Source organism: Piliocolobus tephrosceles, chromosome 9 (assembly GCF_002776525.5).
Source record: "Piliocolobus tephrosceles isolate RC106 chromosome 9, ASM277652v3, whole genome shotgun sequence".
Classification (NCBI taxonomy): Eukaryota; Metazoa; Chordata; class Mammalia; order Primates; family Cercopithecidae; genus Piliocolobus; species Piliocolobus tephrosceles.
In genome coordinates, this window is record NC_045442.1 from 130,955,344 (window position 1) to 130,967,606 (window position 12,263).

The 12,263-nt window shown below is 45.3% G+C and overlaps 1 protein-coding gene across 1 annotated transcript in view; it reads left to right on the plus strand.

The window, feature by feature from the left end:
* Positions 1 to 12,263, plus strand: part of DIP2C (disco interacting protein 2 homolog C) — a 164,801-nt gene that overhangs the window by 24,905 nt on the left and 127,633 nt on the right. The window contains exons 3-5 of the mRNA XM_023192485.1: positions 5,451 to 5,660; positions 9,235 to 9,369; positions 11,699 to 11,818. Coding sequence (XP_023048253.1) covers positions 5,451 to 5,660; positions 9,235 to 9,369; positions 11,699 to 11,818 — 465 coding nt within the window. The remainder of the gene's footprint in view (positions 1 to 5,450; positions 5,661 to 9,234; positions 9,370 to 11,698; positions 11,819 to 12,263) is intronic.

Genomic DNA, 12,263 nt, shown 5'->3' on the forward strand with positions numbered 1-12,263 from the left:
ATATTGTACCACACCAAGAATGAACCCTGATGTGAAGATGGTGTTTGAGTGGTAATGATGTTTCGCTGTAGAAGTATCAGTTGTGACAAATGTACCACTCTGGTAGTCAATGTCGGTGATAGGGAATGCTCTGCCTATGTAGGGTATACGTGAGACATCACTATAAAGCTGGAAAATATGATACTGAGATGAAATTTCGCTGATGGGCTTAACAGGTTGGAGAAGGAAGATGAAGTCTCTGAGCTCGAAGAGAGATGAAAAGGAATTAACCAAAGTGAGGCCCAGAGAAACCAAAATTAAAGAAAAGCGAACAGAACGTCAAGCTCCTGTGATACGTTAATATACTTGTAATACAAGAAGGAAAAGAGAGAAAAGAGCAGGAGCCTTTGAAAAAATGAGTCAAAATTTTCTCAGATTGGTGTCGAACACCTGTGTCCGGCCCCAAGAAGTTCAGTGACTTCCAAGCAGAACAAGTATAACAAGAATCACAAACAAGTATAACAAGAATCACATCCAAGTTCATGATGGCCAAAGTGCTGAAATCCTAAGATTAAGAGGGGATCCTGAAAGGACTCAGAAGAAAAAGACACGTTACACACCAGAGAAGCATTTGAACAACGCGTGACTTCTGTGAAGATACCGTGGAGACCAGAAGACCATGGAAAGACATTTGTTAAAGCACTAAAAGGAGAAAAGCCTGTCAACTCATATCCAGGGAAAACCTCCTTTATAAACAGGGATGAAACAACACGTTCCCAAACATGAAAGCTGAGAGAATGTGTTATCAGCAGAACTACACTATAAACATGCTAAAGAATGTACTTGGCTGATTGCAAATGATAGCAGATGAAAGGTTAGCTGTATGAGGGCCGGGCGCGGTGGCTCAAGCCTGTAATCCCAGCACTTTGGGAGGCCGAGACGGGCGGATCACAAGGTCAGGTGATCGAGACCATCCTGGCTAACACGGTGAAACCCCGTCTCTACTAAAAAATACAAAAAAAAAGTAGCCGGGCGAGGTGGCGGGCGCCTGTAGTCCTAGCTATTCGGGAGGCTGAGGCAGGAGAATGGCGTAAACCGGGAGGCGGAGCTTGCAGTGAGCTGAGATCCGGCCACTGCACTCCAGCCTGGGTGACAGAGCGAGACTGCGTCTCAAAAAAAAAAAAAAAAAAGAAAGGTTAGCTGTATGAAAAAGAACCCTAGAAATCATAACAGTGCACTCTAAATTTTCTAGACTATAAAATCATAGAATATTTTACTCTATGATTTTATGGTTTTTGGTTTTTTATGATCTTATAATTTTATGATATAAAATCATAAAATGTACACGCTTCTCTACACCTCCTTTACCTGTTTTGAAGTCCTTGCTGTACCACGCATCAGTAGTTTATTCCTTATTATTTATTTATATTCTATTTGATGGATATGACACATTCTGTTTATTCATTTACCAGTTGGTTATTCATTGTTTCCAGTATTCAGCTGCTGTCGACATTTATGTACATATCTTTGTGTATACATATAATTTCCTTTATCTTAAGTGGATGCCAAGTAGAATGATTGACTCTTATTGTAAGTTTAGGTTTAGCTTTTTAAAAACTGCCAACTTGCTTACAAAATAGCTGCACCATTTCACACTTCCACCAGCAGCATATGCGCACCCCAGTTTCTCCACATCATCACCAGCAGTAGTTATTGTTGATATTTTTATTTTTGCCATTCTAATTGATGTGAAATGGTATATCATTGTATATTTACTTTGCAGCAATGAATGATGCTAGCATCTTTTAATGTGCTTATTGGTTTTTAATGTGCTAATTCCCATTCATAGCCATTTGTATATATTGGTAAAATGTTCAGATTTTTTGCTCATGTTTTAAATGGGTTGGTTGTCATCTTATGGGTTGTAGGTGCCTTATGCAATCTGAATAAAAGACTTTTACAGATGTAACGTTTCTCAGTGAAAGAACAAACTATTATGTAGCAGACAGAATAATGCCCTTCCCCCAAGACACCCAGGTCCTATTCCCCAGAGCTTATGAACCTGTTGCCTCAAGTGGTAAAAGGGATTTTGCAGCTGATTAATTTGATTAATTTAAGATCTTGAGATGGGACCATTATCCTGGTTTAAGTAGGGAGACCCACTGTAATCAAGAAGGTCCTTACAAGAGAAAAGAACTGGAGACTGGAGTGATGCACTTTAAAGAGGAAGAGGGGCCATGAGTCGGACACAGGTGGCCTCTAGAAGTTGGGAAAGGCAAAGAAATGGATTCTCCTTCGAAGCCTCCAGAAGGAACGTAGCTCTGCTGACACTTACATTTTACACTTCTGACTTCTCCATCAGTAGGATAATAGGTTCATGTCTTGTTATAAGCCACTAAGATCAAGGTAATTTGTTACATTAGCTATAGGGAGATAATCATCTTTTAAAACTTAAGAGTTTTCTATTTTAATGAAGTCCACTTTACTAATTTTTATGGATTGTGTTTTTGGAAGTTTTAGAAGTCCCATGGTCTTACTAGTCTTTCATTTAGGTCTGTGATCCATCTTCAGTTAATTTTTGTGTGTGCAATAGGGATCTAAGTGGGATTTTTGTTTGGTTTGGGGGATTTTTTCCCCCACGCTTTTTCTTTTTGGTGTGTAGGTACCCAGTTGCCACAGCAACATTTGTTGAAAAAACAAACTACCTTTCTCTTACTGAGTTGTCTTGAGACCTTTGTCAAAAATAACCATAAATATAAGGCTTTATTTCTGGGTTTAATTCTGTTCCTTTGATGTATATGTCTATTTTTGTGCTAATACCACTGCCTTAATTACTGTGACTTTATGTAAAGTTTTGAAATCAGATAGTGAAGTCCTCCAACTTTGTTTTCCTTTTTCAAAATTATTTTGGTTATCGTAGGTCCTTTGTATTTCCAGATAAAATTGAGAATAAGCTTTCCATTTCACACACAGCCTCCTGGGGTTTTATTAGGCAGTGCCTTGAATTAACGGAACGGTTTGGGAAGAATTGCTCTCTTGATAATACTGAGTTTTCCAATTCACGATCATGAATCTATCTCCATTTAGTTTCCATTTATTTGGATCTTTAATTTCTTTTAGTAATGTTTTATAGTTGTCATTGTACACATTTTGTATCTTTTTGTTAGAAGTCCAGCTGAGTGTTTTATGCTTTTGATGCTATTGTGAATGGAACTGTTTTCTTAATTTTATTTTCAGGTTGTTTATTGCTAGTATATGTATATCTTTGTCTTGTGTCCTGTGACCTCATCAAACTTTTTTTAGTAATGCAAAACATTTTTGGCATACTTCTTGCCATTTTCTACATCCCAAGGTCATGTCATCTATGAATAAAGACACTTTTATTCCTTCTCTTTCTGATCTGGATGTCTTTATTACTAAATTTGTTAATTTACTTCACTAGCTAGAACCTGCCAGATAATGTTGAATAAAAGTGGCAAGAGGGGACATCTTTGTCTCGTTCTCCATCTTAGGGAAAATGCATTCTATTGTTTACCATTAAATACAATGTTAGCTGTGGCTTTTCATGAATGTACTTTAACAGGTTGAGGAAATTGCCTTCTATTCCTGGTTTGTTGAGTTTTGTTATCTTGAATTTGTCAGTACTTTTCTATGTCTCCTAAGGTTAACATGTGGTTCTCCTCCGTAATTCTATATGGTGTATGACATTAATTCACTTTTGAATGTTGAATCAACCTGACTTCCTGTCCCCATGGTGTGTAATTCTAGTCACCACTGGTCATGCTGTATCATCCATTTCATATGCTGCTTGTTTGGTTTGCTGCTATTCTGTTGAGTGTCTATATCATATTATTCTGCAGGTTTCTTGGAAAAGGTAGGTGGGAGTGGGGAATGAAAGATTGTAAAGGGTTGTGAGAAGACATTCTGGGGAGATGGTTGTGCTCCATATGGACACCTGGTTGTGTACTTTTCTCAAAAGTCTCAAGGCTGTGTCAGTTTTACTTTTGTTTTTATATAAATTGTGTAAGTTTTCTTAAAAGGCAGGGTGGGCCAGGCGCAGTGGCTCACGCCTGTAATCCCAGCACATTGGGAGGCCGAGGCAGGTGGATCACGCGGTCAAGAGATCGAGACCAGCCTGGCCAACATGGTGAAATCCCGTTTCTGCTACAAATACATAAATGAGCCAGGCATGGTGGCACGTGCCTGTAATCTCAGCTACTTGGGAGGCTGAGGCAGGAGAATCGCTTGAGCCCGGGAGAGATTACCGTGAGCTGAGATCGCGCCACTGCACTCCACCCTGGGCAACAGAGCAAATCTCTGTCTCGAAAAGAAAAAAAAACAAGGTGATAGAGAATTTTCAGGCTCCTAATATTGTTGCTTTTCTAACAAGTAAACTTTAAAAAGAAATTTCCAGACAACATAAGTCGTGTGACAGTGGTAATAAGTGTGAATATCGTTTGCTATTATTGTCTTTTAATAAAGCAAACCCATGTCTTAAGATCATTTGCTGTGACTCCTCCTCTCACCCAATGATCGGGAGCTGCTCGCCTGAGCCGGCGCCTCCCATCACTCACCTGTAGGTAGGATTCTGAGTGTCATTCTTACGTTGAAGTTTAACAAATACACCAGCAATTTATTCCCAAAAACCTTGGTACTGCATGAAAAATTATTAAATGAAAAATGTTCTCGTGAATCATAGTGGAAAAAATGGATTTATTTTATCATAATCCAAGATACCCAATTTGTACAGATAGAAAAATCAATAATAAGAATGTATAAGAAACGAATACTGTAAAGGTGAATAGATTTGAGTGTAAAATGTGACATGGTTTGTCGTGTGCCCCGGAGGAAAATGGGGGAGGTGAAGGGGGCTGCTCCATGAGAGGCACATTCTGCTTTCTCTCCTGTTACCATCATCAGCTTCTTGATCCTTAGGGAGCTGCATGGGTATCGAACACACCGATGTAGAACTAAATCACCCTCATGGGTATCTAACACACCAACGCAGAAATCACCTGCTTGGGTATCTAACACGCACACCAACGTAGAAATAAATCGGAGCCCAGAAGAGCATCTCAGGACTAACAAGGGCTAAACATAGTCACACTGAGACTCCTGAGAGCCGCACAGGCCCTCAGCCTCCCCTTGCCCTCTCACTTTCTGGCTGACACAAGAAAACACTTGGTTTCTTCCCAGACTGCTGTGTGGAGAAGATGTATCAGTGCATCTTTGAGATGACAGTATCAAACATCTTATAGCATGTTTGTTTAAGGTGTTTCGGAAGAAAAATTCATTATGCTAAAATAAATGGTTCATTATCTGAAAAGTGGTTTAACTTCTCAGTGTCTACGGCAAAAAGTCGTTGAATAACTGTTCAGACTTGTGTGAAGTAAATCTGTTTGGCGAGGGACTGAGATTGTGGTGCATGTTTTTGCTGCAATATGTAGCAAATCGCCTTTCTTCTTACACAGATACCTCTTCTGGCTCAGAAGACGAAGGCTCAGTGCAGGGGGACTCCCAGGGCACCCCCACCTCCAGCCAGGGCAGCATCAACATGGAGCACTGGATCAGCCAGGCCATCCACGGCTCCACCACGTCCACCACCTCCTCGTCCTCCACGCAGAGCGGGGGCAGCGGGGCTGCCCACAGGCTGGCGGACGTCATGGCCCAGACCCACATAGGTGAGCATGCTTCACAGCGTCTTTCTGTACCTGTTGTCTAAATGCCTTTGTGGGTGCACGTTCTCCTCTGTTTGCATCGTGGCTGTGGAATCCCTCGGTGGAAAGAGCGCAGAGCCCCTCTGGGCCCTGGGGTGCTTTGGTTGGATTGTTTCTGGAAGCTGCTTTACTGCTTCTCATGCCCAGGTCCCTCCCACAGCTGGAATTCCAAGGGCCTTGTTCTTGGGGAATCCTGCAGCCATATCCGTTTCCATCTTTTCTTCTCACTTATGCTCCTGCGTGAAATCTTAACAGTCCCAGTCAACAGGACAGGGTTTTAAAGTGTGCTCCTCCTGACCACGGGAGTTATTTAAGGAAACGAGCTTTAACCACGGCCGCTTTACGCTGCTGTCTGCCACAGGTGTTCAGATTTCTTGGGCGTGGCGCACTGTTTTGTGTAGGTTCTGTGACAAGGGAGATCCTCTGTATTAGAAAAAGAACGAAGTTAGGATCACTGCCCTACGACGTTTGAAGATGCCGTGGAAAAGGAGTGAAGTGAGAATTATTAGAGGAAGAGCTGGCGCGTAGGGGAGCGGTGATGAGCCTCGCATCGCTCTGCCTTTGAATGGTTCAGGAGTAAATGTTTTCCATCGAGTACAGGACTAGGGTTGAATAGGATTTGGTGTGTCTCTCTATTAAAGCAGTAACCGGAGACGACTGTGTACCACGTTGCCGATAACAGAGCACGAGCCACAGGCTCAGACGCTCCCAGCATCAGCTACTGCAGGAAAGCCTGATCTCTGCAAAACCCTCAGGGGGAAGCAGGTGGACGTCATGTGTGGTCAGATAGCCCACAGACACCCCAGAACCCCAGAATGTTCACTTCGAGATCACTGACTCCTTGACACCCAGAGGCGTTTCGGATTGACTTGGGTCCCAGCCCCTTAGGTGCTCACTGACACTGAAAGTGTCAGCTGTTTTCTGTCTGGAACAGGAGTTGGCTGTCAGGAGAGCTGGGTCTGTCTCACTTTTCCCAATAACTGCTGCTGGGATCTCGAAGTCACTTCTGCTTTAGGCTTTTAGTGAGGGAAAAAAAATGAAAAAAATAATTTTTCTCTCAGACCTGTTGTGAGCATAAAGGAGAAAACAGAAATACTCTTTAAAAGTGCAAAGTAGTACTCGAATGCAAAGCAGTATTAAACTTCAGTTTGACACAGTTTCAGGAACATGTACACTCGTTTACGTGAATTAATAACCCTACTTGAAATCACAGTAGGCTAAACATTGAACAGAAATGTGTGACTGTTACATATTTTTCCATAATAAAAGTCCATGTGTATATTGGATCCCAGGATAGTGGCCCAGGCTCTGCCAGACCTGAACGGGGAGGCCAGACACCACCTCTGCCACTTGGTGGAAGCATTTGTATCCTCGGATTTTATTCAGTTTTAAGGAAATGCGCAGAGTCTTAGCAAGAAAAACACATATTTTTGAACAAATGAATCACTGCACTTGGGCCTCCCTTCATGGGTTTGTAAGTTTTAGTACAAAGAATCAATTTATCCAAACGATGAGGGGCTCCTAACTCATGTACCTCAGGGCTCAGTGTGACCCAAATGTAACTCTCAGGTGATCACGTTCCTGTAATTTCTAATTGGGCACAAAGATAATCTTCCCAGACTATCTGGAAATTTTCTATAACTTTGGAATTTTTTTGGAAAAGCCATGGCAAAATAATGAAACTTAAAGAGAAGAGGAGAAGTATTTTCTGTGGCAAAACAAGAGAAGTAAAAAGTCAGATGGGCATTTGACCTTCTGAGATAATCAGAAGCCTGTTAACGAGAACGTAGCGTGTGTGATCGTGTGTGCACCTGTGCATGAGTGTTCTAAGGGGTCCAGGCACAACAGAGTCACACTGGCCAATCCCTCCAGCAAGGGACAGAAGGGGAGGCCACAGAGGCTGCTTTGGTCCAAGGGGAGAAAAGCCCAGGGCTGCAGACTCCAGGTCACGCAGTCTCACAGAGCTGGCCGTGCTTCTACTTGTTGAAGTGAAATCTGAAGTCCTTTGTGGATTTTTTCCACCAATTTATGCCAGCAGTTAAGTAGGGACACCTCACGTGTATCTTCACAGTCAAGCCAATTTGGCATAAGGTAGGAAATCTCATTCTAGTTTTCTTTTTCTCCTGCTGTACCCGCTGTCCATCTCGAAGCTATCTGCAGCGCTTTCACACCTCGGAGCTGAGAGGAGGCCTCCGAGATGCTACCACCCAAGTCCGCTGAGGACTGAGGGTTGGTTCTGCAGGAAGTCGGGCCACCTGCCTCCAGGTGGAACGTCGTGGCATGGACGGACGGTGTGGCGGGCCCTCCCTTTAGTGAGAGCCGATGATTCTCCTCAGTCAGGGGTTCCAAGTGAGTGGCATTGCCAAATCTACTTGTGACGCCAGACTGACACCCTCAGGAGGGGCTGACGCGGTGCCCAGGCGGCTCAGCACCCCCACCCCGCCCGGTTCTCGGATCATAAAGGAGCGTCGTTTCACGGCCTCTTTTGTGCCTCGATTTTCTGTGTGCTGTTTTTGTGCATTCAGTTGATTTTGCCGTCTAGACGGCCTCCGGGCGCGGTAGCAGCGTCTGGTGAAGAAAGGCTTTTGGGGATGAGCACCACTTTCAGCAGCACAGAATATCACGCTTCTGTGGCTTCTGTCGCGTGGGACGGTGGCGGGCAATCCTGAAAAGCTTCTGTCAAAGGAGGATTCAGAATCCAGATCCACACTGTGGTGCCCATCAGGATTCTAGGTGTGACGGGCATGGTCAGTGGGCTGCTTGGCACGTCTTCCTCAATGTTTTATTCATTAGCAAAGCATGCTTTTCCCCATTTAGCCACGTACGGCTTAACTTTCTCTCCTCGGGGTGCTGTAAGACAAAGAGCTCCATGCGCTCATTGGCCTTAGCAGTCCTTAGTATGCATTAGGGTGTAAATGTGGTTTTTTGAATGACTAGTATTGTTTGTACTAAGACAAATAATAGTTCTTGATGTCTCCCCCTTTAGTAAAGAAAATACTATGAAATGTGAATGTGTTAACTCATGTAATCCACCCAACTACCCTACATGGTCATGGCCATTACTGTTCCCATTTGATGAATAAACTGAGGCACAGAGAGCTTAAAGAATGTCTCAAAATCCCCAGAAGTTTCCAGAGCTGGGTTTCTAATTCCAGGCCGTGGGCTCCAAAGCGCGAGTAAAGCCCTGGGCTGTGTCGATGGTGGCCGACTGGAAACGGGACCCTTCCGTGAACACACACAGGGTTCCTGGGGCCCTACCATCGCCGGTCTAACGATATTCTAGTTAAAACGCCACTGACGTGGCTCCTGTTAGGAAACGGAGGTTTCACCGAACTCTGCTCCATTCGCGGCAACATGAGTTATGCTGGGGTCCCCCTTTGTGCCGGATGTGTGTGGCAGATGTGGCTGAGATCGGCTTTGGCCTCTCATGGCACCCCCAGGGTGAGCGCCCACGCTCCAGTCTCTTCCTGAGCTATGGCTCAACCTGCAGAGCAAACGCCACAACCACCAGAGACACTCACGATGTGCTTCTTTACAGAAAATCATTCTGCACCTCCTGACGTAACCACGTACACCTCAGAGCACTCCATACAGGTGGAGAGACCACAGGGTTCCACGGGGTCCCGGACAGCGCCCAAGTACGGCAATGCCGAGCTCATGGAGACCGGGGATGGTATGTCCCAAAGCAGAGATGCATTTTTTTTCTGGTAAACGGTTTGTGCTGATGTCCCGTTCTGTGCCCGTGACCGGGTGTGTTTCTTCCTGGGGTACAATCTGCTGCCATTTTATCTGCTGAATAACAGTGGTTCACTAACTGAGAAATTCTTGTGCAGGTGTTAAGACCATGAATAGTCACTTAGAAGAGCAAGATGAAGTTAAATGTACAACAGAATTACTGTCAGATGGGCCAATATGTTGCTTTAGACTTCGGAGGAAAGAGGGTCTTTTTATCCATGTTGAACAGAGACGTCAGTGACTTGGTAACAGGCTGCGGCCGAGGGCTTCCCCTTCCTTCCTCGTGGCCTGGTCTTGGTACGTTCTGGTTACAGCGGCTGTTTTGTATCACCTAGCCCCTGTTCTATTTAAGTCTCAGTCCTTCCCAGGATCATAAAAGTCAGCGTAGAACCTAGCAGTGAATGAAATACAATGCTCCTGTGTGAAGCTGCATGGAGCAGCCTTGGCATGCTCTCCTGTGGTGCATGGAACTCACAGGTAGACAGGGAGGCCTATCAGAGCCCCAACAGGCACAGCGGACAGGGAGGCCTATCCGAGCTCCAACAGGCACACCGCCGCATCCTCACGTGAGGCAGAGCCCGGCCGTGCTTTCCCAAGTGTCCAGTTAGTGCACTTGAAATCACCCTGGTTGCCGGTGCGATGACTTTTGCTGGAATGCCTTTCTGTGTCATTATTTGCTTTAGTTCTCTGATAAGTTCAGTCTATAGTAAATCGGCTGTTTTTGTTACTCTTGTCATGGTCATTTTAGTAACTTTGTCATCTTTCAAATCTGTCATATTCGCCTTTGTTCCCCAGGTACATCCCGCGTGGTGTGTTGCGTCGTCTTGATGTGTCACAGCCTCCCACACCAGAACCCACAGGGGCCCTGGCTGGGAGGGTGATTCTGGGCCACACCCCAGACGTCATGAGCTAGAAGTTCTGGGGGCCCTGAGGCGATTCTGACATCTGCCAAATTAAGCTTGAGAATCGTGGCCTGGTGGGGATGGTCTGATTGGTCTGAACCAAGTTAGTTGGGCTATTTAATGGGAAAATACTATGTTTAGATGTTGAGAGTTCTGGATTGTGTGTTTTTCTGTATTTTCAGAGACAGGAAATATTTAATGTCTCAATTCTGAAAGTGCCTACAGAGCATTTTGAGGCACTGATTAAAAATTCTTGATAGAAAAAATTTCCTTGAATTCTGTTCCATTCCCCCCAAATGTTGAGGTCTGTTTTTTACGGCTCTGCCTCAGGTGAGGGAATGGCCTGCCAGCTGTACCTGCAGAGACCCCTGCACCATCCAGGCCCACAACTCTGGGTGATGGTTTCCCAGGTCCTGCTGGCCTCCAGCGTGTGCCTGAGGAGGACACTTTCGATCTAGTTGGAGCATCAGTGTCTTGATCCTCTGTCTTGTTCATTTATTTGATTTGTTTATCTTGAAGTTTGAAAACTGACTTTTTCATTTATCACATCAGTTGATTTTCAGAGTGATGCAGCATTTGCTGTAATTAGCACAGTATTATAAAATGGGGTTTTTCTCAGTCCACTTGGATAGGTATGTGCTAGTATTCTGTTACACAAAAATTTGAGTTAAGAGACTAACTTCTGTGCTTGAGGATGCATTGCCTGTGTGTGGGCTGAGCTGCGTGGGTTTGGAACATGTGTGAGGAGCTCAGCTTTATTAGGAGTGGACAGGGCTTGGACGTGGTGGTGCTGGAACCCCAGCCCGGGGCCGTGGGATGGACAGGGCTTGGACGTGGTAGTGCTGGAACCCCAGCCCAGGGCTGTGGGATGCTGGGGGTTCCAGACATGACTCACCAGCTCAATGTTCTTGTGCCTCCGTGAGGCCGAATGCTGACGGTCCCTGGAGAGACAGACTCAGGGAAGGCCTTACTGCTCCACTGATGGTCTTGCCCTGTTGAGAAGGGGGGCCTGGGGCAGTGGGAATGAGGGGTCTGCCCTCTGCAGATGACAGTTCTGTCCTGAGAATCAGAGCCGGAGTCAAGCATGTGTGGTCCTGAGGCTCTTCCCAGCATGACCAGCAGAACAGCGCATGCTGGAACGTGGGAGACATTTGGGCCCGATGCATCTCTGTCCTGTCTCCTGCGTAGCCACAGGGCTACTGTACAGCATGATCACCTCAGGCCTTTCCCGGGATGGTGTCGAGAAGGATGCCAGCCTGTTGCAGCTGTGCTGGGCAGGGGGGCTGTGGGACTGTCGATCATCAGCTGTGATGATCGATTCCCCCACCTACTGGTTCCTATTTTTCACTGGTTCCTCTTTTTCAGGAGTACCAGTAAGTAGCCGGGTGTCAGCAAAAATCCAGCAGCTTGTCAATACCCTCAAACGACCGAAACGACCACCTTTACGAGAATTCTTTGTCGATGACTTTGAAGAATTGTTAGAAGGTGAGAAAACTTTCCCACACGTTTCTTCCAGATGCTCCTGTGGTGCCATAAGCAATGACGTTTTTTTCTGCAAGGCTATTTTACTTTTTAAGAGCAGTAATCTTGGCATTCATTGGATAATGGGAACCCAGGTACGGGGAGCAGGTGATGTTCCCAGGCAGCCTCGGTGTCGGCAGGTTTCTAAACCTGGTTGTTAGTCGTCCTCTGCAGGAGGTGATTTTGTTCTGTTACGCAGGTCAGGTCTCTCTCTAAGAACTCTGTAAGAGTATAGAAATACAAGTAAAGTATAAACATACAGAAAAACAAGTAAACTGGGGAAATCCTACGCTCGCAGCAAAACAGGCGTGTGAGGTGCCGTCTCCTCCCCCTCCCCCCTCCTCCCTGTCTTCCCCCTCCCCCCTCCTCCCTGTCTTCCCCCTCCCCCTCCTCCCTCCCCTCCCCCTCC